At 39.2% G+C, this 26,200-nt stretch overlaps 1 protein-coding gene across 1 annotated transcript in view; it reads left to right on the forward strand.

The window, feature by feature from the left end:
• Positions 1-26,200, forward strand: part of ATF6 (activating transcription factor 6) — a 206,831-nt gene that overhangs the window by 128,561 nt on the left and 52,070 nt on the right. The window contains exon 15 of the mRNA XM_032422384.1: positions 20,109-20,193. Coding sequence (XP_032278275.1) covers positions 20,109-20,193 — 85 coding nt within the window. The remainder of the gene's footprint in view (positions 1-20,108; positions 20,194-26,200) is intronic.

Genomic DNA, 26,200 nt, shown 5'->3' on the forward strand with positions numbered 1-26,200 from the left:
TCCACATTATTGCATTTTATTTATTTTTAAAAAGATTTTATTTATTTGAGAGAGAGAGAAAGAGAGCACGAGCAGAACGAGGGGAGAGGCAGAGGGGGAGGGGAGAAGCTGGCTCCCCACTGAGCAGGGAGCCCGATACGGGGCTCGATCCCAGGACCCTGAGATCACGACCTGAGCCGAAGGCAGACGCTTAACCAACAGAGCCACCCAGGCGCCCCCACATTATTGCATTTTATTATAAGAAGTCTAAAGATGATACAAGTAGTATAGTAGGAAGAATACATTGATTCTGATGAATGTAATATCTTTAGATTTTTCTTTTTTAAATTTATTTACATTCACTTAACATTATAGTGTATTACTTGTTTCAGAGGTAGAGTTCAGTGATTCATTAGTTGTATATAAGACCCAGTGCTCATTACATCATGTGCCCACCTTAATGCCTCTCACCTATTTACCCCATTCCCCTCCAGCACCCCTCAGTTTGTTTCCTGTGGTTAGGAGTCTCTTATGGTTTGTCTCCCTCTCTGATTCCATCTTGTTTTATTTTCCCTCTCTTCTCCTATGTTTCTCTGTTTTGTTTCTTAAATTCCACGTAGGAGTGAGATCATATGATAATTGTCTTTCTCTGATTCTTAGCATAATACCCTCTAGTTCCATCCACATCATTCCAAATGGCAAGATTTCATTTTTTGGTGGCTGAGTAGTATTCCATTACACACACACACACACACACCCCACATCTTCTTTATCCATTTATTCGTCGATGGACATTTGGGCTCTTTCCATAGTTTGGCTGTTGTGGACATTTCTGCTATAAACACTGGAGTGCAGGTGCCCTTTCAGATCCCTACATTTGTATCTTTGGGGTAGATACCTAGTAGTGCAATTGCTGGGTCGTAGGGTAGCTCTACTTTCAACTTTTTGAGGAACCTCCATACTGTTTTCCAGAGTGGCTGCACCAGCTTGCATTCCCACCAACAGTGTAGGAGGGTTCCCCTTTCTCTGCATCCTTGCCAACATCTGTCGTTGCCTGAGTTGTTAATTTTAGCCATTCTGACTGGTGTGAGGTGGTAGCTCATTGAGGTTTTGATTTGGATTTCCCTGACGCCGAGCGATGTTGAGCACTTTTTCATGTGTCTGTTGGCCATTTGGATGTCTTCTTTGGAAAAATGTCTGTTCATGTCTTCTGCCCATTTCTTGACTGGATTATTTGTTCTTTCGGTGTTGAGTTTGATAAGTTCTTTATAGATTTTGGATTCTAGCCCTTTATCTGATATGTCATTTGCAAATATCTTCTCCTATTCTGTCGGTTGTCTTTTGGTTTTGTCAGCTGTTTCCTTTGCTGTGCAAAAGCTTTTTATCTTGATGATGTTTAAACTTTTAGAAAGATTATGAGTATTGGCAACAACAAATGAAGTCAGAATAGCTTGATTAAAGCAAGCAAACATAGGGACGCCTGGGCGGCGCAGTCAGTTAAATATCTGACTTTTGGTTCAGGCTCAGGTCATGATCTCAGGGTTGTGAGATCAAGCCCCATGTCAGGTCTGTGCTTAGCGCAGAGTCTGCTTGAGATTCTCTCTCCCTCTGCTCATGCTCCTTCTCTCTCTCTCTCTAATATAAAATAAAATAAATCTTTAAAAAATAAAACAAGCAAATGTAGCTTATTAAAAGAATATCTCCTTGGGACGCCTGGGTGGCTCAGTTGGTTAAGCAACTGCCTTCGGCTCAGGTCATGATCCTGGAGTCCTGGGATCGAGTCCCACATCAGGCTCCCTGCTCGGCGGGGAGTCTGCTTCTCCCTCTCACCCTCCCCCCTCTCATGCTCTCTCTCTCTCTCATTCTCTCTCTCAAATAAATAAATAAAAATCTTAAAAAAAAAAAAGTATCTCCTTAATTCTATAGTATGTGCTAATTTTTTGTTTTGCAAGTACACAGATTGAGACATAAACCTAGGGATTACACAGAACATGCTCGTTCTGTAATAATGTTTTGCAAAACAATCTTCAGCTCCCTAAGGAAATTTAAGCATTTGAAAATTGAAATTAAAAATGGCATTTGAAAATTGAGAAATGAAACCTTTGATAAAAGCAAAGGCTATGGGAATTATCCCAGTCAGAAAGAAATATTACTCATTCCTTTTAACTCTTACATTCCTCCTTCAGGAACCATTTAAATTTACTCAAAAAGATTTAATTTAAAAGTTCTGCCTAGAACTTAAATTTTAAAATTCTGCCTAGGGGTGCCTGGGTGGCTTAGTCGGTTAAATGTATGCCTTCGGCTTGGGTCTTGATCCCAGTGGGATCGAGCCCCACATCGGGCTCCCTGCTCAGTGAGGAGTCTGTTTCTCCCTCTCTCCCCTGCTTGTGCTGTCTCTCTCTCTCTCTCTAATAAATAAATAAAATCTTTAAAAAAAAAAATTCTGCCTAGAAAATAAATTTGAAATTTTTAGTATTATTCACAGTAGTGCTGCGTTGGTCTCTTAAATTAACTTAAACATATGTTTATATAAGAGACAGATTGATATTTCTTTTAATGAGTTAATGCCAAAATATCCTTCAATTATTTTATTTATTCTCTTTGAAACTTCACTAATTTCTAACCTAAATTTACTCTGAAATTTTTAGCTACACCGTGAGACTAATGGCTAATTTATTTTCTTAGATACAATCTTGATCTCTTCTCAGTAATTTCAAGAGGCACTATGATCTTATTAAACCATAAAAATCATACTGATCCATTGACTAACATATCCTGAAGATTTATTGATCTCTTATTTTGTTCAAGCGTATATGAAACTATTTCTGTACATGTTTTTGGGATCACAGTATTAATGCATTTACTAACTTATGTTTGGGAATACTTTTGCTGTGTAATCTTAGTATTATTGACATGATGTTTAGTACAAAATTACAGTAGACAGACCACTATGTCAACTACTCATACATTATTCTGTCATATGTATATTTTAATTAAGTAAACTCTACACCCAACATGGGGCTTGAAATCACAACCCCAAGATCAAGAGTCACATGCTCTTCTGACTGAGTCAGCTGGGTACCCCTATTCTATCTTATATTAATTAAACAAACATTACCCTTACCTATTATAAAACAAGTTTTCCTGTTTATCATGCATATATGAATTATACGTATGTATTTATGTAATTTTTAAAGCCAGTTAGTCTCGAAAGACTAAGACGTATTCTTCATTCTCAACCTTCGCCCACAGTATACTTAAGTATGTTTTAGGCGAGCCATAATTGGGTTTATATTCATAGTCTGACAGTGCTAATGTGGGTAGCAGATAGCAGCTATTTTTTGTTTCTAGATTTGAACTTGCTCTTGCATCATTTTTTTTTTTTTTTAAGATTTTATTTATTTATTTGACAGAGAGAGAGACAGCGAGAGAGGGAACACAAGCAAGGGGAGTGGGAGAGGGAGAAGTAGGCTTCCCGCCGAGCAGGGAGCCCGACGCGGGGCTCGATCCCAGTACCCTGGAATCATGACCTGAGCCGAAGGCAGACGCTTAACGACTGAGCCACCCAGGCGCCCCAGCTCTTGCATCATTTTAAACAGCTAAGTTATATGCTCACGTGAAGTTTGGTGGTCTAAAACTACTGTACAGGAATTTTAACTTACTATTTTATATTGGTGAGATTTTTATATTTTATATTCTGAGAGTTGTCAGATCATACTATGGTCATTCTTTGATTTTCTGCCCATAGTAGAGTCATACATGTAATTCATCCCATTTAATGATACTCGATTCTCTTTAGGAAAAGGTGGATCCAGAGAGCTGTGGAAATAAATAATAGATTCAGAGATTTATAGGACAGTTTCCACGACTCATGACTTAAAACGTGTAAGAATGATTACTATGTATGGTAAGGCTGCCTATATCTATTTTGACTTTAACACTTTAGTATGTGCCTATGTTAGAATTGTTTATGCAAATGCATTTTGGGGTCCTATCAATAATATTGAAACAATTCTCTATGTTCATGTGAAATTACTTCTACTTACCTTCATTTACAATCATCCCTAGTTCTTACTTTCATATACCTGTCATTCATATAAATTAGAGGCTATAAAGACTATCTGTGATGACCATTTTCCCCCCAGTATATTTAGCATCCTGATCTTATATGATTCAGAGTGATGTTAAAAGTAGCACCTGCTTCCTGATCACACACAAAAGGAAGACCAGACGTACACAGGGAGAGAGCAGAAATTTTATATTATAGATAAATATGACCTGATAGATAAGGTAGATATGTTTGTGAAGTTGTTGATGGATATTGATTTCCTTTCATTTAGGGGCATCCCAGAAACCCACCCACGTAGTGGACAGATTCCACTACTCTTTAGCAGTTGGATAAACTGCCTTTCATGAGTGAATTGTATTTTCCACTTTGAAGATCTCTGTGTCTTTTTCCTTGGTGATTTTAGAAACACTTATTTTGATTTTGTGATTGTTGGTATGTTAGGATAAAATTGTTGTTGACAGAGCTGAGTCTAAATCCTAGCTGGGCCTCAGTTTTTTTTAAATGAGGGCGTAGACTCCCTGATCTGTAAGGGTTCTTTCTGCCCCATGACTCTGTGCTTTTGCTTAATATAATTTCTGTCATATTTTGGTTGACTTTTTGAATGTAATAGCAGAACTTCAAGAAAATCCCCTACATAAAACTTGACCAAACCTGAGATTTTAGGGATGGGAGAGAGATGATCATAAAGCCTTCAAAGACGAAAATGTAAACTGAGTTATATAAGGTGAATAGGTATTCTCAGCACAGAATAATAAAGAGCAAGGGCATTCCAGACTCAGGGAACCTCACTGTAAAGTTAATCCATGAAAGAATGTGGTGGGAAAGAAAAGGAATAATTTGAGTTTATCAGAATTTAGGGAATATTGTACAGGATAAGGTTGGAGAAGGAAGTTGGGCCCAGATTTTCAGTTTATTAGCCATCACCTCTTAGTTAAATATATATTCTGTATTTATATGTTTTTTGAGTATCACAGATGTGGCAAGAGTTGGGAAATAGAAAAACTTCAGGGAAATTTTAGACTGCTTTGGGTTATTTTATTTATTTAACCTTTTAGCAGCAGTTTAGTATCTTAATAATTGTGAGAATGTTGAAACAGAGAGGGTTAGGGTTAGTCAGGGACTATCTTTACCTCCTTTTGTTATCTAGCATTCATTTCCTAGACACTTTCCTTGGTGGGGTTTTTTTTTTTTTAATAGTACCTATTTGTTTTCCTAATTAATAGGCATTTATTTCCCTTTTTAGTTTATCACTCCTCTTTATAATTTAGCCTAATACTCCAGTAGCCATTTTATTTAGATTGTCATCCTATATGTCTTTTGAGCTCTGTGTTGGTGGCTGGATTTTTCCATGATCATCTGTGAAGTTAGAGCTCACAACCATTTGATAGGTGTAAAGAGTGTATCTGTAGCCACATTTCCTAATAAAAAGAAATTCTTGAAGAGCAAAGATCTAAAACTTAGAGAAAGAAATCCCCCTCCCCCTAAATGCCCCTCTAAAATAAGGAGTATTATCTTATTCTTGCCTCAGGCCTCCCATCTTTTCAGGGTCTTTGTTAATGAGAACACTCTTGTGTGTGACCTGGCATTCCAGGGCAGGGCTGAACACATCTCATTTCCTCTGTCTCCACCATTAATTACTCATATCAGCACTTGTAGATCTCACACTGGAGAGCGAACTCCAGCTTAGATTCTTTTTTTTTTTTTAAGTTTAATTTTAATTCCGGTGTAGTTAACATACAGTGTTATAATAGTGTCAGGTGTACAATATAGTCATTCAGCACTTCTGTACATCACCCAATGCTTATCACAAGTGTACTCCTTAATCTCCATCACCTGTTGCACCCATCCTCCCCACCCACCTCCCCTCTGGTAACCACAGTTCGTTCTCTGTGAGTCTGTTTCTTGATATCTCTCTCTCATTTTTTCCCTTTGCTTGTTTCGTTTCTTAAATTCCACATACGAGTGAAATCATATGGTATTTGTCTTTCTCTGACTGACTTATTTCGCTTAGCATTATTCTCTCTAGTTACATCCATGTTGTTGCAAATAGGAAGATTTCATTCTTTTTTATGGCTGAATAAAATATACACCACATCTTTATCCACTCACCAGTTGGTCGATGGACACTTGGGCTGCTTCCATATCTTGGCTATTGTAGATAATGCTGCTACAAACATAAGGGTTCATGTATCCCTTTGAATTAGTGTTCTTGTATTCTTTGGGTAAATGCCCAATAGTGCGATTGCTGGATCATAAGGTAGTTCTGTTTTTAACTTTTTGAGGAACTTCCATATTGTTTTCCACAAGGACTGCACCAGTTTGCATTCCTACCAACAGTGCACAAGTGTTTCTTTTTCTCCACATCCTCACCAACGCCTGTTGTTTCTTGTGGTGTTGATTGTAGCCATTCTGACAGACGTGAGGTAATATCTCATTGTAGTTTTTTTTTTTAAGATTTTATTTATTTAATTGACAGAGAGAGACACAGTGAGAGAGGGAACACAAGCAGGGGGAGTGGGAGAGGGAGAAGCAGGCTTTCCGCAGAGCAGGGAGCCCAATGCGGGGCTTGATCCCAGGATCCTGGGATCATGACCTGAGCCGAAGGCAAATGCTTAAAGACTGAGCGACCCAGGCGCCCCCTTATTGTAGTTTTGATTTGCATTTCCCTGATGGTGAGTGATGTTGAGCATCTTTTCATGTGTCTGTTGGCCATCTGGATGTCTTCTTTGGAGAAGTATCTGTTCATGTGTCCTGCCTAGTTTTTAATTGGATTATTCAGTTTTTGAGTGTTGGGTTTTATTAAGTTTTTTATATATTTTGGATACTAACCCTTTATCGGACATGTCGCAAATATCTTCTCCCATTCCGTATGTCGCCTTTTGGTTTTACTGATTGTTCCCTTTACCGGGGCATCGTGTTTTGATAGTCTCAATAGTTCAGTTTTGCTTTTGTTTCCCTTGACTCAGGAGACATATCTAGAAAGAAGTGGCTTTAGCCGATGTCAAAGAAATTACTGCCTGTGTTCTCTTCTAGGATTTTTATGGTTTCAGGTCTCACTCACATTTAGGTCTTTAATCCATTTTGAATTTATTTTTCGTGTATGATATAGGAAAGTGGTCCGGTTTCATTCTTCTGCATGTAGCTGTCCAGTTTTCCCAAAACCATTTGTTGAAGAGACTGTCTTTTCCCCATTGGATATTCTTTCCTGCTTTGTCAAAGATTAATTGACCATATAATTAAAGGTTCATTTTTGGGTTTTCTTTTCTGTTCATTGATCTATGTGTCTATTTTTGTGCCAGTACCATACTGTTCTGGTTACTGCAGCTTTGTAATAAAACTTCAAGTCCAGAATCATGATGCCTCCAGCTTTGCTTTTCTTCTTCAGGATTGCTTTGGCTGTTCAGGGTTTTTTGTGGTTCCATACAAATATTAGGATTATTTGTTCTAGTTCTTTTTCTTTTTATTTTTTTAATCATCCGTTTTGAAAGATTTAATTTATTTGAGAGAGAGAGAGAGCACAAGCAGCAGGAGAGGGAGCCCGATGTTGGCCTTGATCCCAGGACCCTAGGATTATGACCTGGGCTGAAGGCAGATGCTTAACGACGGAGCCACCCAGACACCCCTATTGTAGTTCTGTGAAAAATGGTGTTGGTATTTTGATAGGGATTGCATTAAATGTGTAGACTGCATTGAGTAGTATAGACATTTTAACAGTATTTGTTCTTCCAATCCATGGGATGTCTTTCCATTTCTCTGTGTCCTCTTCAGTTTCTTTCATCAGGGTTTTATAGTTTTCAGAGTACAGGTCTTTCAGCTCTTTGGTGAGGCTTATATCCAGGTATCTTAATATTTTTGGTGTGGTTGTAAATGGGATTGTTTTCTTAATTTCTCTTTCTGCTGCTTCAGTATTCGTGTACAGAAATGCAACAGATCTCTGTACCTTGATTTTGTAGCCTGTGACCTTACTGAGTTCATCAGTTGTGGCAGTTTTTTGATGGAGCAGCTTAGAGTCTTATCTCATTGTTCTGAGTGTTTCTAAAGGTAAGTGGTGGGCAGTATCTCAAAACGATGGCTTCTGTTTCTTAGGGGCATCTGTTTAACATCTGAACTCTGATGAAGAGAGTAAATGGTTTCCAATTAGTGTGATTTCCTCCAGTTGTGCTTCTCCTATTACTGCTTCTTTTTTTTTTCATGTTATTGTTTCTGATGAGCATATTCTCCAGTTGGGTGCTCTGAACTTTCTTTTTATTTTTTTAAAGATTTTATTTATTTGAGAGAGAGAGAGAGAAAGGAGCAGAGGCAGAGGGACAAGCAGACTCCGTGCTCATATTCCAGTGGGAGCAGCAAATACAAAGGCCCTGAAGCAAGAACATGCTTGGTACATGTGAGGAACGAGAAAGGAGGCTGTGGCAGCAGGAGCAGAATAAATAGGAGAAAGAACCATGGAAGATGATCTTAGAGAATTAAGTAGCTGGGTCAAAACATATACAGCCTTAAAAGCCATTGAGGTTATTTTAATTTTACTCTGAGATTGGAAGTCACTGGAACATTTCTATATACATTTCAACAGGATCGTTGTGCTTGCTGTAATGAGACTAGACTTGGAGGAAGAAAGGGCAGAAGCAGACAGACCATTGAGGAGGCTGTTATAATCATACAGACAGTAGTGATGGCTGGACCAGTGGTTCAATTCTGGATGTATTTGGAAAGCAGAATCAATAGGTTTCACTGAGAGACTGAATATGGAGTATGAGAAGAATACTACAGGATCTTTGGCTGGAGTGTCTGAGAAGAATGACAGTGGCACACAGATGGGAAACACTGTGGGAGAAGCACATTTGAGAGATATTTCAAGAGCTCAGTTTTGGATATCTTAACTTTGAGAGATCCAGATGAGTGTTTTAAGTAGGCAGTTGGATATAGGAGTCAAGGCCAAGGGAGTGAGATGGGCTACAAATATAAATTTAGGAGTCATCAGCATGCAGATAATATTTAAAACCCTGAGACTAAATGAGATTACCAAGGAGTGAATACATGTATATCTCTGAGAGGAGTTAATATGGACTTACACTTGGGAATAAGAAAGGGGCATATTTAGTGTTGAAGGTAAGAAAAATGGAGGAGTCCATAATCATTCTAGGTTTCTATTTGGACAACTAAATACAAATTGATGAAGTTAATTAAAATCAGAAACCCAGGAGGAAGATAAATCATAATTTAAGAACCTATAGAATATTCCAGTGGAAATATTTAGTAAGCGTTTGTAAATATGGATCTTCAGTTAAGGTTTGAGAGATTTGAGCTTAACATATATTTCAAATTATGAAACTAGATGAAAATGCAAAGAGAAGAAAAAAGATTTGCCTCTGAAAAACCCCAATATTTTATGTGTGATGTGGGTGGAAGAGAAGATAGCAAAAAGAGAAAAAACTTGAGGGAAAATGAGAACCAAGAGTTGGAGGAGGAGCTCAGAGCATCAGCTGCTGTGGGAGAAAATAGGGTGAGGACTGGATAAAAGCACTGGGCTTGACAGAATAGAGTCTTTATAAGGACAGCTGTAGTTACGGTGGTGGTAACAGAGCCAGTTTTCATTACTTTAGGGATCAAATGGGAGATATGGGAATCCATTGACTTATGACTCAGTCTACTTTATTTACCTAAAATAATACTGTGGGATTAATCTAATTAAAATTGATATTTTGGGGAAATGTTAGGTCGGACATTGACCAGCAATATCAAATATGTCGGAAATGGAATTCCAGTATTGTGCCAGGAACGGTTCTTGGTTGTAAAACAACAGAAACCTACCATAACTTAAGTTAAAGCAGAAACTGCTCACATTACAGGAAAGGAATTTAATGGAAGGCTGTTTTTAGTTCACAAGACTCCATGCGAATACTGGAGATGGGAACCAAAGAAGGCCACACAGCCAAGAACACAGTCATCGTCTCAGCTCAAGAAGTTGGGTTAGGACAGTTGGGTTAGGACACGGGCCTCCCCCACGGCCACTAGCCCTGCTGCCAGTGGCAAGCTCCCGTTGCTGCTGTGAATCTAAATCCGAGTCTTCATTCACGATTGCCTAAGACTTTGAATTTTAGGGGAGTATCTGATTGGCCAGGCTTAGGTCACATGTCAGTGTCCTGGTTGCCAGAGAGCTGGGGGAGAAATTATGTCTGTCCCCTTTAGGCTCCTGCAGTTAGACATTTTCCCCTCACAAAAACCCCCAAGTAGACAAGAGATTCAAATGCTGGATAGCCAAAACCAACAGCCAGTACTATAAAAACTAAGTGCGAAATCTTAAAGGTTTAGGGAAACTAATTTGAAAGTCACATAACCAAAATGAAAATGATTTTGTAAACTCAGGAATGTACTCCGTGGCTTACTTTATTGATATTAAATATCAAGAGTATCAAATTAAAAACTTGGCTTTGATCTCTCCTGCTTTGTACCTTATAGTATCTAGGCCCTGAAATGTCCTCCTCTCTCCCCATATCTCCTCTGGACCCCTGTAACATTGGGGTTTATGATGGCAGCCTGCTCACACCCCAAGAGGCAAGCGGAAGCAACATTACTGTACCTTGTGGTGGGAGCACATTTCTAGGAGTGAGATTGGTCTCAGTTAGACCTAGAGGGATGTTAGGAGTAGCTGTGACCCTGGGGGGAGGGAGTACGGTGGGAAAATACAGGCAGAAGAGCAGACTGGGTTGAGGGGTGGGGGGCTGTGTTTTGGGCCACAACAGATGCTGAGCGACAGGGCCAGGCTGGGGGTTGGGAAGGGTGGAAGACATGACATTGGGGCAAAGCAGAGAAAGGCATGTGTTGGACACTTAATGGCTGCCCACATTCTTCACAAATTAGGCCTTTGAGAACTCTTTTTTTGTTGGATTTTTGTTTTGTTTCACTGGGATTTGTTTTTGTTTTGGTACTAGGATTTAATTTTATTTTTAAAGGAGCTTCTCTACCAGGAGACCATTATGAAGTCTCCACAGAGGAAAAGACCCCGTGTAATTTAAATAGAACTGGACTTTTTTGCTTGCCTCCCCCCTTTTTTTAGGGTTAACTCTTTTTTTAAATTTAAATGCAGTTAATTAACATACAGTGTATTACTAGTTTCAGAGGTAGAATTCAGTGATTCATCAGTTGCGTATAACACGCAGTGCTCATTACATCATGTGCCCTCCTTACTGCCCATCACCCAGTTACCCCATCCCCCTCCCCCCCTCCCCTCCAGCAACCCTCAGCTTGCCCTTTTTTAAGAATCAGCTTGCCCTGATTTTGACATGACAGATCTCTAAGAAATACAAATCGGGGTGCCTGGGTGGCTCGGTTGGTTAAGTGTCCGACTCTTGATATCAGCTCAGGTCTTGATCTCAGGATCATGAGTTCAAGCCCCACATTGGGTTCCACGGCGGGTGTTGAGCCTACTTTTAAAAAAGTAAAAGAAATACAAATCCAAAACCTCATAAACGTGATAAGTAATGTAAGACCTTTAGTGACGTCTCTTGACGACACTGCACAGGGAATAGTAAATAAAACAGCAGCAGTACCCTCTTGCCCCACCCCCCACCCCCGCAGAGTCGCTGCCTCACCTCTGTCGTCCTGCAAAGGCCACAGCTCAGGCCAGCCCTCTCTATCCACCTCCTTTCCACTCCTCCAACCTCCAGACCCTTCTTCCCTGTTAATAACTCATACCTTTTGTAAAAAAACCAATTTAGCTTCTTCCAACTCTCCTCTCCATCTGTAACCTCACCCCTACCACGCATGCAATCCAGCAGCACTTAAAAAAAAAATCCTTAGAAAAAGCAGAGAGAGAGTAGAAGCGTTGAATACTTGTGCTTCAATTATTTTCCCCATCTCTTTTACGTTAAAGAAAATTAAATGTGAGGGTATCTTGTTCTCTTGGCTGAATTTATAGAGACTATCTCTGACAGTTGGCAGTAGTGTTTGTGAAAAGGAATAGTGAGCGATCATAGCGGAAAGATGCCAGAGCAGGAGAGATCAGAGTATAAAGAGCTTTCATTTCTAGGCTCAGAGTTTGGATGGGGAGTGAGTGCCTGTCATTGGCAGGTAAACAGTGGCTCTCAGCCACCGGGTGGGACGGAAGAAACGTGGTCAACAGTGTCCGTGTCCCTGGTTGTGTGACCTGTTACGTTTTCTCAAGGACTTCTCTGACCTCAAACTTTTTGGTCCTTTTTAAAAAAAAAATTATTGAATGCTTCAAAGAGTGCTTTTTACTTGCCAGTCACTCATTGTTCCGAGTGTTTTAAAGTATTATCTTGTTTAATCTTTATAAGCAATCCGTGCACTATGTATTATTACTGTCCTTGTTTTACTGATGAGAAAACCAGGGCACAGGGAGATCAGGGAACTTGCTCTACATCCTACAGCTAGAAATGGGGGTGGCAGAGGCAGAATTCAAACCCAGGCAGTCTAGCTCCGGAGCCCAGGCTTCTCGTAGTCTCTGTCTACCCCTTGCTGCCAGTGCTTGTGAAAGCTGCATCCTCACGCTCTCTGCATCAGAATTGCCAGGGATCCCTGCCAGATTTTGGCCCGCCTCAGGCGTACCTTCTCAGAATGGTTTTAGGGGGTGGAGAACCTAGGTGTTTACATTAGGAAGTCCTGTAGATGATTCTGATATGGACCCTTTCTTAAGAACTTCTGTTTCAGAAGGACCTACTACTGTCAATATGTTCAGTTCTGATCTTGGTTTCCTTTGGCCATAAGATTAAATACTTTCTGAAGGGAACCTAATTATTACAGAACTTAAAATTAGTACTGTGATCCCTTAGTGTGCCTTTTGAGCCATCACTACCTGAAATTTAGTTGAAATCCTTTCTTAAATAATACTTGACCAAACAGTGAAAACAGAATTTTCCTTCCTTCCCCACAAGTGCATCATACATCAAACACTCACTTTAAAACTGAATGGAAGCTGAGAATGCAGAGAACATACTAGGTTCTAGAAAGTGTACCTTTTGTGATATGAAGAGAGAACTCTTCTGAACTCTTTGGAACAAGTCTATACAATAGCATACCTCCATCCTTAATGAGGATTGTAGCTAGCAATAAAACTAAAGCTCAGCTTCCAGTGTGGACCAGGTGTCCAGTTTTGGGCTATCTTGCTACCCCAAGATCTCAAGAGAAAATTTGTCCACTAAAGTAGAAAAAGCAGATTATTGCAGATTATCATTAAATTTATAAGAGCTTTAAAAGAAACTTTAAGGGAGTTGTTTTTTCCCACTTGGTTGTTTGCCTTGTCAAGACCCAGTCTTTCCTAAAATGTACTTTAGGGATATTTTATAGTCCTTCCTGTTTGTTTGTGTGAAACCAAGATCAAAATTACTTTGGAGAGAAGATTGAGATCTTTAGTGGAGACTGGAGGAATATCCAGACACAGAATCATGCAGGAAAGATAACTTTAGGAATATAAAGTAAGTAGGATTCTGCTTCTCCTCTCCCTCCAAAAAGTTGTAGCATCATTGATATGAAGGAATCCTCTAGATCTCCGTGCATTCCCTTCCCCCGCTGCTGTGGTAGTTACACACACACACATCATTTGAGACTGTTACACAAGTTTATACCATTTTTGTAGTTTCTGCCTAGAACTTCAAAAAATTAATTTTTGTCTCAACCTGGCATTTTCCCCATTTTTTACAACAAAAAGTAAAATAATTTTCTTAGATATCTGTATTTAACAACTTCTTTGAAGTGCTTCCTAATAATCTCTTTTCTCAGAAAACTTGTTGGCTCAGTTTGCTGTAGACTCACCTTCTCCCTCCCCACTGGTAGCCCATCTGTAGGATGCAATTCAGGCCTCAGGAAATTCACTTCCTACCAGTAGTCCTGAGTAAAGTGAATTTTATAAAACGAAACATCTTGTAAACATTATGTCTGACAAACTCCTATGGTTAAACTCTTCATGCATTTAGTGTTTGATCTTTTTCCTTAAGACATTTTTTTGGATTGCCACACTGTTGGCACTCAGCAAATGATGATTGAGAACGAGTTTCAGGGGTCCTAATTTATTTCCCTAAATCACACACTGTCCAGCTTTTGAAAAACTGTATTAGAGCTGACAAAGTTTGGAACTTGATTAGCTTAGAGTTATTGAATGGAGTAATATGAAGTACAGGCTCAAAGACTTGCTGGCTGATCCCTGTTCAAAGCATATAACCAGCATTTTGTCGAAGAGCTTTCTCTAGGGAAAACAGTCCTGACCTGGTTTGGAAACACTTTCCCTGCAAGCTCTCATTAAGAGAGAAGAATGAGGGGCGCCTGGGTGGCTCAGTCGTTAAGCGTCTGCCTTCGGCTCAGGTCATGATCCCAGTGTCCTAGGATCGAGCCCCGCATCGGGCTCCCTGCTCCGCGGGGAGCTGCTTCTCTGTCTCCCACTCCCCCACTTCTGTTCCCTCTCTCGCTGTGTCTCTCTCTCTGTCAAATAAATAAATAAATAAAATCTTTATAAAAAAAGAGAGAATGATTTGGAAGCTACTGTCGTATCCTTGGGAAAGTATTTACAAGAAAGCATGTTGACCAAGGAACCCTAAATTAATTCTACTTTTAAAAAAGAGAAGCAGGGGTGCCTGGGTAGTTTGGTAGGTTAAGGGACTGACTCAGGTCATGATCTCAGGGTCCTGGGATTAGTCTGCTGGCTCCCCTCTCAGCAGGGAGTCTGCCTCTCCCTCTGCCCCTCCTCCTGCTTGCGCTTGCGTGTGTGCTCTCTCTTTCTCAAACAAATAAAATCTTAAAAAGAGAGAGAGAGAGATGGAGATCAGGGTACCTGGCTAGCTCAGTCAGTGGAGCATGCAACTCTTGATTTAGGGGTTGTGAGTTCGAGCCCCATGTTTGGTGTAAAGTTTAATTTTAAAAAATTATTTTTAAAAAAGAGAGGCATATATAATAACTATTAGGTTGAACTTTATGAAATTACTGATATTTGACCCACAAAAAAATGACAGTTTTATATGGTCCAACCTTATACATTTTTGTGCGCATAAAAGGGGAGGTCACAGTCCGTTGGGCAGGTTTGGAGACTCCCACAGAGTTTGATATGAGAACCATATCTTAAAGCAAAATGAGTTTGTACTTATTAGGATTTCAAGCTAATCTTTCCTCTGGTGACCTTGGCAGCATTTATCAGGTTTGAGCATAGTGTCAGAATTTTCCTCCTGTGAAATGTAAACCTTGGCTCACTCTTGGGCCATCTGTTGTGCACTAATAGTTTTGATTTATTCTTCCTCTCGCTGACGTGTATTAATGGTGCTGATGCAAGCTTTACATTTCCTTTTATTGGTCTGTAGTCTTATTGCATACGTTGGTGGCACAAATACTGCATTCATATTAGCTATTTATATTAACTATTTCTAGTTTGGGGGTGAGTAATGTACTTAGCTTATGTTTTTACTATAATGGGAAGCCCTACATCATAGACATTTTAATAGACTTTTAAAATGATTACATTCTACTTAGTTTTACTACCTCTAATGTTTTTCTTTACATTTCTTTTTTTTAGGATATGTCACTGTGTTTCTGTGTATTTTAATGGTTTCAAATTTCTTAATTACCTTTGCTTTTTGGTTGCTTTCATGTTGGACACATTTGATCAGTAATTAATACGGCTCTTAGAAAACAACATAAATTCAGAATGTTTGACTTTGATAAAGAGCTGTGGAAGGCCTGATTCTCATTGCTGCTTTGGCTCTCCTATTTCCAAGCTTTGATATGCTCTTCACTTAGTTCGGTAGCTTGCTAGAGACTTGGTGAGATAAATGAGGTAAAGTGATAGAAAACGAGAGCTCCCCAGGATGGGAACATAGATTAGAAAAAAATTAATGCAAAGCTATTTTTGAAATGAGGATAGATGCTTTTTATTTTTGATCTGGTTTTAACGGTTTTATATTGAAAAACCAAGCCCGTCTCTGGAATCCAGTGGATATGGACCAAATATGAAATGTTAAGAAGTCATTGTTGTTAGTATGGGCCTGACATGCAAAATTTGACGAATAGAGGCCCATGTTGATCCAAATAAAAGTTGCTCATTGTCAGAGCGCAGCCTGTTGCAGACTGTTGCCCTCATTCCCCAGGAAACGTCATTAGATGTTAAATACATTCCTTTCTATCAAAGATATGGGGCCCCAAGCTTAGGTCAGAGTTTCCTAATACAAGAGAAACTGTCTTACCTAGTATAATAGGGACTACTGGAAAATCTGTGAATTAACAAAATTGGTTAAAGCAGGAGATCATCAAAATAATATGTATATTTTAAATTTATTTCATTTAATTATATAAATGTGGACTTGCTTGCCAAGTTTTGATGTAGGGCCAACACCTTTTCTTTGAGTCCAGATCTGGAAGAATTCCATGTTGCCTTTCAATACAAACTACACTCGCAATGCATCAACCATAATTTCCAGTTACTCTTACTCTAAATTAGATTAAGAATTTAAAGATATTTTTTTAAGCAATCTGAATGCAGACTGGTATGATTTTTTTCTCAGTCTTTTATGGTTGTCTTGGAATGAGTGAATTTTTTAAACTATTCACTTTTATTAAATCTCCTTTTCACACATTTTTTTATCAATTTCCCTAATATGTTTTTAAAGATTTATTTATTTGAGAGAGAGCATGAGCAGGAGGGCAGAGAGAGAGGGAGAGAGAATCTCAAGCGGACTCTGCACTGAGCTTGGAGCCCATCGTGGGGCTCAGTCTCACGAGCCTGAGATCACTACCTGAGCCGAAACCAAGGGTTGGATGCTTAGCTGACTGCGCCACCCAGGCGCCCCCAATTACCCTAACAAATACAATTAGCAAAAGTACTTTTGGGGGAAAAAAAACCCAAAACTAGTCATGAATGTTCACTTGTGCTGTGGGTATCAGTAAGTTTGAGAGGGGAGTGGGAAGGGTCATTTAAACTCAGCAGTTAGTTTAAGTTGGAGGTCAGTTTCCACTCTACACGGATATATAGAATTAACATTAGACAACACCTAGTAGGACCTTAATTTTAGTGTGAATTACCATTTCAACCTTCAGCTGAGCAAAATGTGGTCCTGTTCTTTTGACAGGTTAGTCTCCAATGCTTTAGCCCTCTTAAAAAGAGAAGAGACATAATTTTGGATGCTGCATTATGCGCTAATATTTTGGTTTTCTTCTAACAAAGTGCTTGGAAAAGAATTAGGAGAATTGCATGAAAATGGCAGATTTTCTCATGCACGATATTGCGTAACACTGGGGAAAACTTTTATTCTCACAGTGAAATGTTTTGGTGTTTTCCCACCAGTGTTTCTCTGACTTCTTCTGGGAATAAAAATAACAATGTGTTGATGATAGTGTCTGTCCACAAAGTTTCCTCCCTGAAGATATCCCATGGTATTTCAGTCCTATAGAGGTTTTTCAGGAGTGCATTTGGAGATATCCTAAAATTGGTGACATAGATTTCAGCAACAGTGCCAAAATAAAGCTCCTTTGTTTCTGAAAACATCACTAATAGAATTTAATGATATGCTAAAAAGGAGTGAGATGAACACAGTTGGGGAGAAAAAAGTGATTCAGAATTCACTGTTACAGCAAGGAGCATTTAATTTGAAGTAAATGTTAAATGAATCAACTATACTCTCCCAGATGTTTGTGTGAATAAATTATTTTTTTAATATAAGATAAGCACTATTAGAATTTTTAGTATACCGGCTTTGATTCCCTGCAGTTCTGTGGTAAACAAGCACTTTAAAGATTTTATTTATTTATTTGACAGAGAGAGACACAGCGAGAGAGGGAACATCAGCAGGGGGAGTGGGAGAGGGAGAAGCAGGCTTCCCGCTGAGCAGGGAGCCTGATGTGGGGCTCGATCCCAGGATCCTGAGATCATGACCTGAGCCGAAGGCAGACGCTTAATGACTGAGCCACCCAGGCGCCCCTAAACAAGCACTTTAAAGATTTATTTATTTATTTATGTGAGAGTGAGCAAGCACGAGCAGCGGGGGAGGGGTAGAGGGAGAAGCAGACTCCACACTGAGCGGGAAGCCCGATTCGGGACTCAATACCGGGATCGTGACCTGAGCCGAAGGCAGACACAACCTACCGAGCCACCCAGGCACCCCAAACAAGCACCTTAAATTCTAGGTCTCCTCTCTGCCCCCCACCCTTCACAGTTTGCAAACTTTAATAATTAGAGGTAAGGCTGGTTAACTGTAATAATTTTTATGCATTCAAGATGTGATTCTTCGTTTTCATAAATAATAATGTGTTTTTTGGCTTTCTCCTGCAAAAGTAACTGTTTGAAATTAATGAAGAAAGAAAATAGAAGACATTATGTTCAGAAAATCATGCTTGAAAACAATGTTTAGTATGGCATCTAGATCTTAGCAGGAAACTCGGATTTAAGTCTGAGGCTGACCTTAACCCATGACCAATGGAATCTAAGTGTGTTTATTTTTACAGTAGCTTTAATTTGGGGCTTGCAAGTTTGTTGGTTTGTTTTCTCATTCAATTTTGGGGACCCTGAAGCAGTATTTTAATTATAGGAATTAAGCTATTTATAATTTTCATGGCATGAAGATCAGCAAATTTTGTTTTTTCTTGGCTATATTATGTTATCTTACTGAGAAATGTGTGATCTTTGTGTCTAACAATGCACTTAAAAAAAAAATCTCCCGTGCTGCAGTGCTGGAATTCTAACAGAACAACTTCACTCATCTTTCCCCCAACTTTAAAAATAAAAAAATCTGTTCTCACAGAAATGCTGCCTTGAGTTAAACAAAGGACAAGCAGTTACTGGAAATGTTTTCTATACAGTTCTGTTGATGTATATTCATTTCAATTTGTTTATTGCATTCTAGATTTTTTCTTCACTTTGCTGGTAATTGCATTTCATAATCACATTGACCTTTGAACTGAGTTGCATTGAATTTTTATTACCTTCAGCTGTGTTAAATCCTACTTGTAATGAGTCCTTCCCTATAGCAAGTTTGCTGAATGAGTGATGAAGCGAGGGGGGTTAATATCAGGTTCAGTTCTATCTCAATTTAACCGTGCTCCCTTAAGTGGAAACACTAATGTAGGTTGTTTTCTTTCTTTCTTTCTTTTTTCTTTTTGCTGTGACAATTCCTCTCTTTTTGCTAGGAAAAAGGAGTTATTGATGTTTAAACAGTAGTTCATAACAAAGTCATAAGTCGTTTATAATCCACTTTGGAATACCTACAGTCATACATACCTTTTCCAAAACACACATACTCCCCTTTTTTTGAAGCCAGACTCCTCTTGGCTCATCTTACTTTTAGTATTTGTGTGGTTGGAAACCAGAAACCTCAGATGCCACGGGTCATTGATAGATTATCAAATGTTGGCATTATTACGTTTGGAACTTTATAATTATGCTAGACGTGCATTTATAATTTTTTAATTCTTCCATTGAAGTATATGCTTTTTAAGGGCAAGAACTATACATCTTCTTTAGTATATACTTATTGCTTACCAAAAAAAATCTAATGCTGTGGTTGCTTCAAAGGGAGAAGAGGCGGCTAAGCAGACAAAGATCCAGGCTCTGGCCTGACTGCAAACTGCAAACAGAATGTCTATTTTATATACCAGTAATTTGGGATCAGAATTGGGAGGAGGGCAGAAATGTTCCTCCTCTTTAAAAAAAAAAAAAAAAAGGGAAAATGACTGTATTGGATAGATAATTTCAGTATCTTGTGATGTTATCTAGTCTAGCCTCCTCATTTTACAGGGTTGGAAACAGACCCAGATCATACAGCTGTTAGGGGCAGATCTAGAATTACAATCCTTCTGTTCGGACTCCTTGGCCAGTACCCTTTAAAGTACACCGCAACATGTATGTTATCAGAACCAAGGAGTATTCCAAGAATACTACGTAGCACCTGGTAATAATAGACACTCAGTAAATCGTAAGATGATTTGTAGTTAATTACCTCTAAGCCAAGTTAAAATAAAAAATGTCATTTTTGTTTATGATCCCAATGAAATGTTGGCATCTTAGAAACTCTGACTTGGGCCTATTATAAGACTAAGCCAGTTGTTATAACAGGTTGTTGTTTGTTATTCTTAGGATCACCTGCTGCTACCGGCCACGACCCACAACAAGACCTCAAGACCAAAGATGTCAATAGTATTACCAGCAATAAACATAAATGGTAAGTTGAAATTTGGGTTTATGAACAACGTAAGTTTGCTTTGTTTAATCAGTATTCTCTGGATTAACCAAAAGCCATTTAAAATGTTTGGTTGGTCAGATATATATCCATGCATTAATTTTGAAACATTTTTCCACTTTTTTCACAAAAGATTATTTTTAAATTCCTATACTCTCTTTAAAAATAACTTTAAAAAATTAAAAGATTTAATTTAAAGTTACTTTTAAAATTACTGTATTTTTAAGAGAAAAAATTCATTCTCTTATTTACAAAATCGGAAAGGTTAGCATCTTGACTGCTCCACAGACTTACTGTAGCCTTTCTGGTTATACATACAGTGTAAGAATTCCCTGCTGGGTTCTGAGAGTGAATTTGTAAGTTGGGTTTTGGGAACTCAAAGCAGTTACCTGTATTATGTAAATGGTGACATGATTCCCAGACCAAACATCACAAGCTATTTAGTCCATAATACTGATGAATTTGGTATTGATAGTGTCACTATTCCATTTTGTTCTCCTACTAGTGCTGAGTATTACATAAATTACAAATAATGCTGTAATACCTTGAGACCATCTAAAGATATTAAGGCATCTTGCTTATAATCTAGAAAGAAAAATAAGCCCAGAAATCACTGTACTCCAAAGAGAAGGTCCCATAAGGAATATACAAAGTACTAAAGAAATTTAGTAAAGGAGAGATTACTTCCAGCTGGGTTCTTCATGGAAAAGAGAATCTCTTACCCCCAGTGCAGCTGTGTGTTGTAAATGAGCACAGTGTGTATTGTTGACTGATTGCTTTCTCTGACACATCATATTAGGCTCTAATGACACTAGGAGGATTGGCTGTCCTTCCCGAATTCATTTATCTGGTATAATGAAACTACTAGTACACTTTTTATCTAGTAGTAAGAACCTCATAGTTTACGAATAAGCCAAAAGGTGAAGAGCCTTTTGGACTAACCTGCAGTTGAACCAGTCCACGTTCTGATTGATGATCATAGTTAAACAACCAAATATAATTGTTAAAAACAAAAACAAAAACCTGGGATTCTAGATAAATCCCAGTAAAATTTAGTCTTAAGAGAAAAAGTATTAGATATTCATTGTACATTTTAAGACCATAGAGGACTATAGAATTTCATTGAGCTGTGTGCGGACTGCTTATTAGAAATGCTTAGAGGTCCTAGGGGCACGTGTGTGGCTCAGTCAGTTGAGCGGCTGCCTCTTGGTTTCGGCTCAGGTCATGATCTCCTGAGATCATGGGGTCGAGCTCCACATTGGCCTCCATGCTCAGTGCAGAGTCTGCTTGAGATTCTCTCCCTTTGCCCCCCTCCTGTTCAAGTTCTGTCTCTAAAATTAAATAAATAAATAAAATCTTAAGGGAAAAAAAAAAAGAAATGCTTAGGAGGTCATGATCTCAGGGTTGTAAGATTGAGCCCCGCCTAGTGTGGAGCCTGCTTAAGATTCTCTCTCTCCATCTCCCTCTGCCCCTCCCCACCCTCCCTCTCTTAAAAAAAGAAAAAAAGAAATGCTTAGGAGGCAGCTTGTTTTATTTTATTTTTTTAAGATTATTTATTTTAGAGAGAGTGTGTGTGTGTGCATACATGTGCAGGGGGAGGGGCAGAGGGAGAGAAAGAGAGAGAGAGAGATTCTCAAGCAGACCTCCCCACTGAGCACAGAGCCCTATGTGGGGCTCAATCTCATGACCCTGAGATCATGACCTGAGCCAAAATAAAGAATCAGACACTCAACCGACTGAGCCACCCAGGCGCCCCGAGGCAGCTTTATAGATAGAAAATAAAACATTTGTTTTGCTAAAGCGTAAAAGAATTATGACATTTTCTTAGTCTTACAAAGACATTTAGAACAAATTTAAGAAAAGCAAAAACTGTAATATTGAGAAGAACTTATCTTTCTTCAGTAAGGGCATACCTCCAAAGCTTTCATGGAGCGGTCCTACTACTACTTCAGGAAGGACAGTATATTCCAAAGTGTACTGTATTACACTCCAAAGAATATGTTTAGGAAACATCATTCTTATTTCATAGGGACCTGGGTTTCTCTGCTTGAACCATAATAGATTTAAGTTCTGGTCAGCTTATGCTCAGAAAGGCTATTATCTAAGCTTCAACAAGACAGAATTCACTTAATTTTGTTCTGATATTGAATTCTTATGCAAGAGAATGCCTGGTTTTATTTTATGACAGTGAGTTTTCCATATTTACTAAGCCAAAAACAATATGATGCTGTTTGACTCTGTTGATCTTGGCCAGGGGACTAATTTTTGAAAATGAGCCTTTCATGGATTTGAAAAATACAATCATTAGAAGATCATTTCCTTTTTAATCTGGTTTGATTTCTTTATAAATAAATTTAGTTTTTTCCTTTTTAGGGTATAGTAAACTATTCGAAAAGTTAAGATTCAAATGCAAGAAATACTGGCTGAATCTCTACCACGTGCCAGGTGTTGTGCTGTATCCTCAGTCTCTCTCTGAACGGTCCCTCCACCTTCTTGCTCTGAGGGTTAGAATCTGATTTTGCCTCCTCACCTTTTATGCCTCTGAGCCTACAGGTGGGGTGGGTATATCCTTGCTCCCCACTGCAACTTCCAAATGATCTCGCCATCTTTCCCCTTCAGCCCCCCTCAACATCTTAAAGTATATAATGTCGGGCTTTACTCCCCTTACTCTGGTTTGTCACTGTCTTCTGTCCCACCTTCACTGATGACTCTCCACCACTGCTTTTTCTATCTCTCTGTGTAACTTCAGCATTCACAGAGGATTCATCCAGCATCCTGGCCTCTTTTGATCCCATTGTCTTTTTTTCCTTTTTTTTAAAGATTATTTATTTGAGAGAGAGGGCACGTGCACAAGCAGGGGGAAGGGCAGAGGGAGAAACAGACTCCCTGCTGAGTGGGGAGCCAGACTCGGGGCTCGATCTCAGGACCCTAAGGTCATGAACTGAGCCAAAATAAAGAGTTGGACACTCAACCAGCTGAGCCATCCAGGCGCCCCAATCCTGTTGTCTTTTATTCTGTACCCCTCAGCCTCCCATCCACATGGTCATACTCTGGATCTCCTCATCATCAATAATGGCACTGCTCTTGAAATACCCTCTCCAAGCATCCCACTCCTACTTATCTCTTACTGTAAACCCACACTCCCAACTACCCTCTGACCTCACAATCTCCAGGCCTCTGACCCCACCACTTTTTCCGTATGGATCACATTCATAATGGTCATATATTCCTCCTTATCTAGCCGAGATTCCACCCCCCCCCAATACTTTCACCACTCTCTTGCATCCCCCCTTAGTTACTCCCTGGCTTCTTTTTTTCTTGGGTCTCACTTGTCTGTAAAAATCCCTCCCTAGTTAAACCCAGCTGTCCTCTTTATGCCTGCTCTCAAGCAGCTGAAAATTGCCAGAAAATACCATCTAGTCAGGACAAGTAGATTGACTGCAAATTTATGACTACTAATTCCAGAGGGGCATTCAGTACTGCCAGTCATTGCTAGTAATTTCACTTGCCTTCTGTCTGAAGCAAGAATTTCTCACCTCTCTTCTCAAATCCCCAACATCCCCTCCGCCCACCCCCTCAGCTGATGAACTCACCAAATGCCACGCTGAGAAAACAGATGTACTCATGTCAGAGCTACGTCATCTTCCGCTGCCGGAAGCGCAGCTGCTTCTGCCGCGCACAGACCCTGCCCGCCCTGTTGTGCTGGGAGAAAAGTCTCTTCCGTTGGGTTCTAAAAGCTCAATTTGCTATTTATTAGATACGTGTCACTGGGCAAGTTACTTAGTTTTTCTGTACCTCAGCTTCCTCATCTGTAAAAGGAGATATTAGTAATACCTTTATTTTAGAGTTGATGTGAGAATTAAATGAGTAAATGCTTTAAGTAGTGCCTGGCCATTTTCAGCATGGACACTCGTGCCCCTTTGTCACCATCATCATCCACGTCACCTAAGGTGATTCCTTCCTTTTGGACCCTGTGTCCCAGCCCCTCTCACGGTTTCAGAGACTTTGCTTCTACACTGATACCCTTTCTTTCCTGCGCCATCAGCCTCTTCTCTACCGGTTCAACATACAAAACGTCTTCATACTACCTTTGGTGTGGGGAGACTGTTAATGCCACGTCCTATTTCTCCGCTGTCCTTCAGGGAAACACTCTTGAAAAGAGTGCCTTGTACTCGCTGCCTTCATCTGCTTATCTCCTGGTCTCTCCTCCACACTCATATGTTCTTTCTTCTGAGCCTTGTGAGACTAGATTGCAGACATTCTTATTTTACCCCCAAGTACCTGAATATGCATCTGCTACAAAAGGGGTATTCTCCTACATAAGCACAAGAAAATGACCACACTTAAAAAAAAAAAAAAGCTTAGCATTGATACTTTTACAGTTTAATATATAGTCCATATTCACATTTCCAATTTGCCCCTAAAATGCTCTTTATAGCTTTTTGTGGGGAGGGATACAGAATCGAGTCAAAGACCATACGTTACACCCACTTGGCACACCTCTTTAGTATCCTTTCATCTTAGAACTCTTGCCTTCTGAAAAATTGTCTTTCCTGACATACACACTTCTTAGAAACCAGAGTCACTGAGGTATAACATCATACACAGTAAAAATCAACAATTTTATGTGTACCGTTTAATGAGTTTTGACAAATGTATACAGTTGTGAACCTACCATTCAATCATGATACAGATGTTTTCATTACTTCAGAAAGTCTCCTCGTACCCCTTTGCAGCCATTCCCCTGAAGTATATTTTTGACATACCCTTCTTTTGAAACACTTCATCTTGTAGGCTTTCCTGATACCGTGGCTTGTCTCATGTTCCACCTTTGTGTCCTTCTTGCTCAGCTTAGCCAGCTTCTCCTCCTCTGTGAGGACAGGAAACTGGTTTCCTATGTTATGTTTGCCGCTTACAACCCAGCACCTAGAGAAGTGTCTAGTGTAGGAAAATCGCAGGATGCGGCACTCTGGTAGATGTTAAAGCCCAGCAGAGTAATTGGTACTGCTTTGTACATCCACTGCATAACACAGCCAGGATTTCAGGAAGTATATAAAGTATGTTCTGATTAATTATTATATTGTTATTTCAGTATTAAAGACAGATGTGTGAGTGTCAAAAATATTTGGGATTCCAGAATTTAAGATAGATTTTTATACCACTCTATTCCTTATGGTGTAAGGCTGTGCACATTCATTTGAGAGCGGCATAATACAATGCAATTCCTGTGTTTTGAATTTGATGGACTCAGGTTTGTTGAATGGCTGAATAAGTGAGGTAAATGTTATTTGGTCAGTACTTTGTGGTCACTTGAAAGATTTTACTATTTTAATTCTTCATATGATTAAAAACCGTTGGCAAGTACAGTTTAGTCTAATCTTTCCAAATATAAATTAATTTGTTTACTAGTTACCTCTCTACCATATTGGTTGAGATTTGGAATTCATTGTAAAGAGTGAATTGAAACTATTAACCTCCTTTTCAACAATTGTTCTACAAAAGAAAGCACATGCAAAAAAATTGAAGTATAGAACTCTCCCAAGTTCCAGAGATGGATTTCTTTGGCTTATTGGGTACATGAATTTGACAGGCAGTACTCTATCCCTTCCAACGTTTGGGCACCTGTTTCTTGCAAGGGCAGAGATGTTGTGAGGATATCTCTAACATAGAAGTTTTTCATCCTGAGCAGGGTAAGAATTTAAGAAAGTTGAATAAAATATATTTTCTGCCATTTCTGAGTTCAAAAGTTACATGTACCTTGGAAAGGAACATGAGTTGTGAGTTTGATCCCTTTCTCTGACTTTAGTGGTGCCTGTAGGATTTTGGAGAGGGTGGTGGGAGACAAAGTCAAATTTTTATTGAGCAGTTGGTTTCTGTAGTTCCCTGGATAGGGATATTTGGGAAGAGGAATTTGATTTTCCAATTTTGGCAAAGTAAATTAGATTCCCAAGTCAATATCTGATCTTAAATTATAACGCATAATGACTCT

Source organism: Phoca vitulina, unplaced genomic scaffold (genome assembly GCF_004348235.1).
Source record: "Phoca vitulina isolate PV1807 unplaced genomic scaffold, GSC_HSeal_1.0 scaffold26, whole genome shotgun sequence".
Lineage (NCBI taxonomy): Eukaryota > Metazoa > Chordata > Mammalia > Carnivora > Phocidae > Phoca > Phoca vitulina.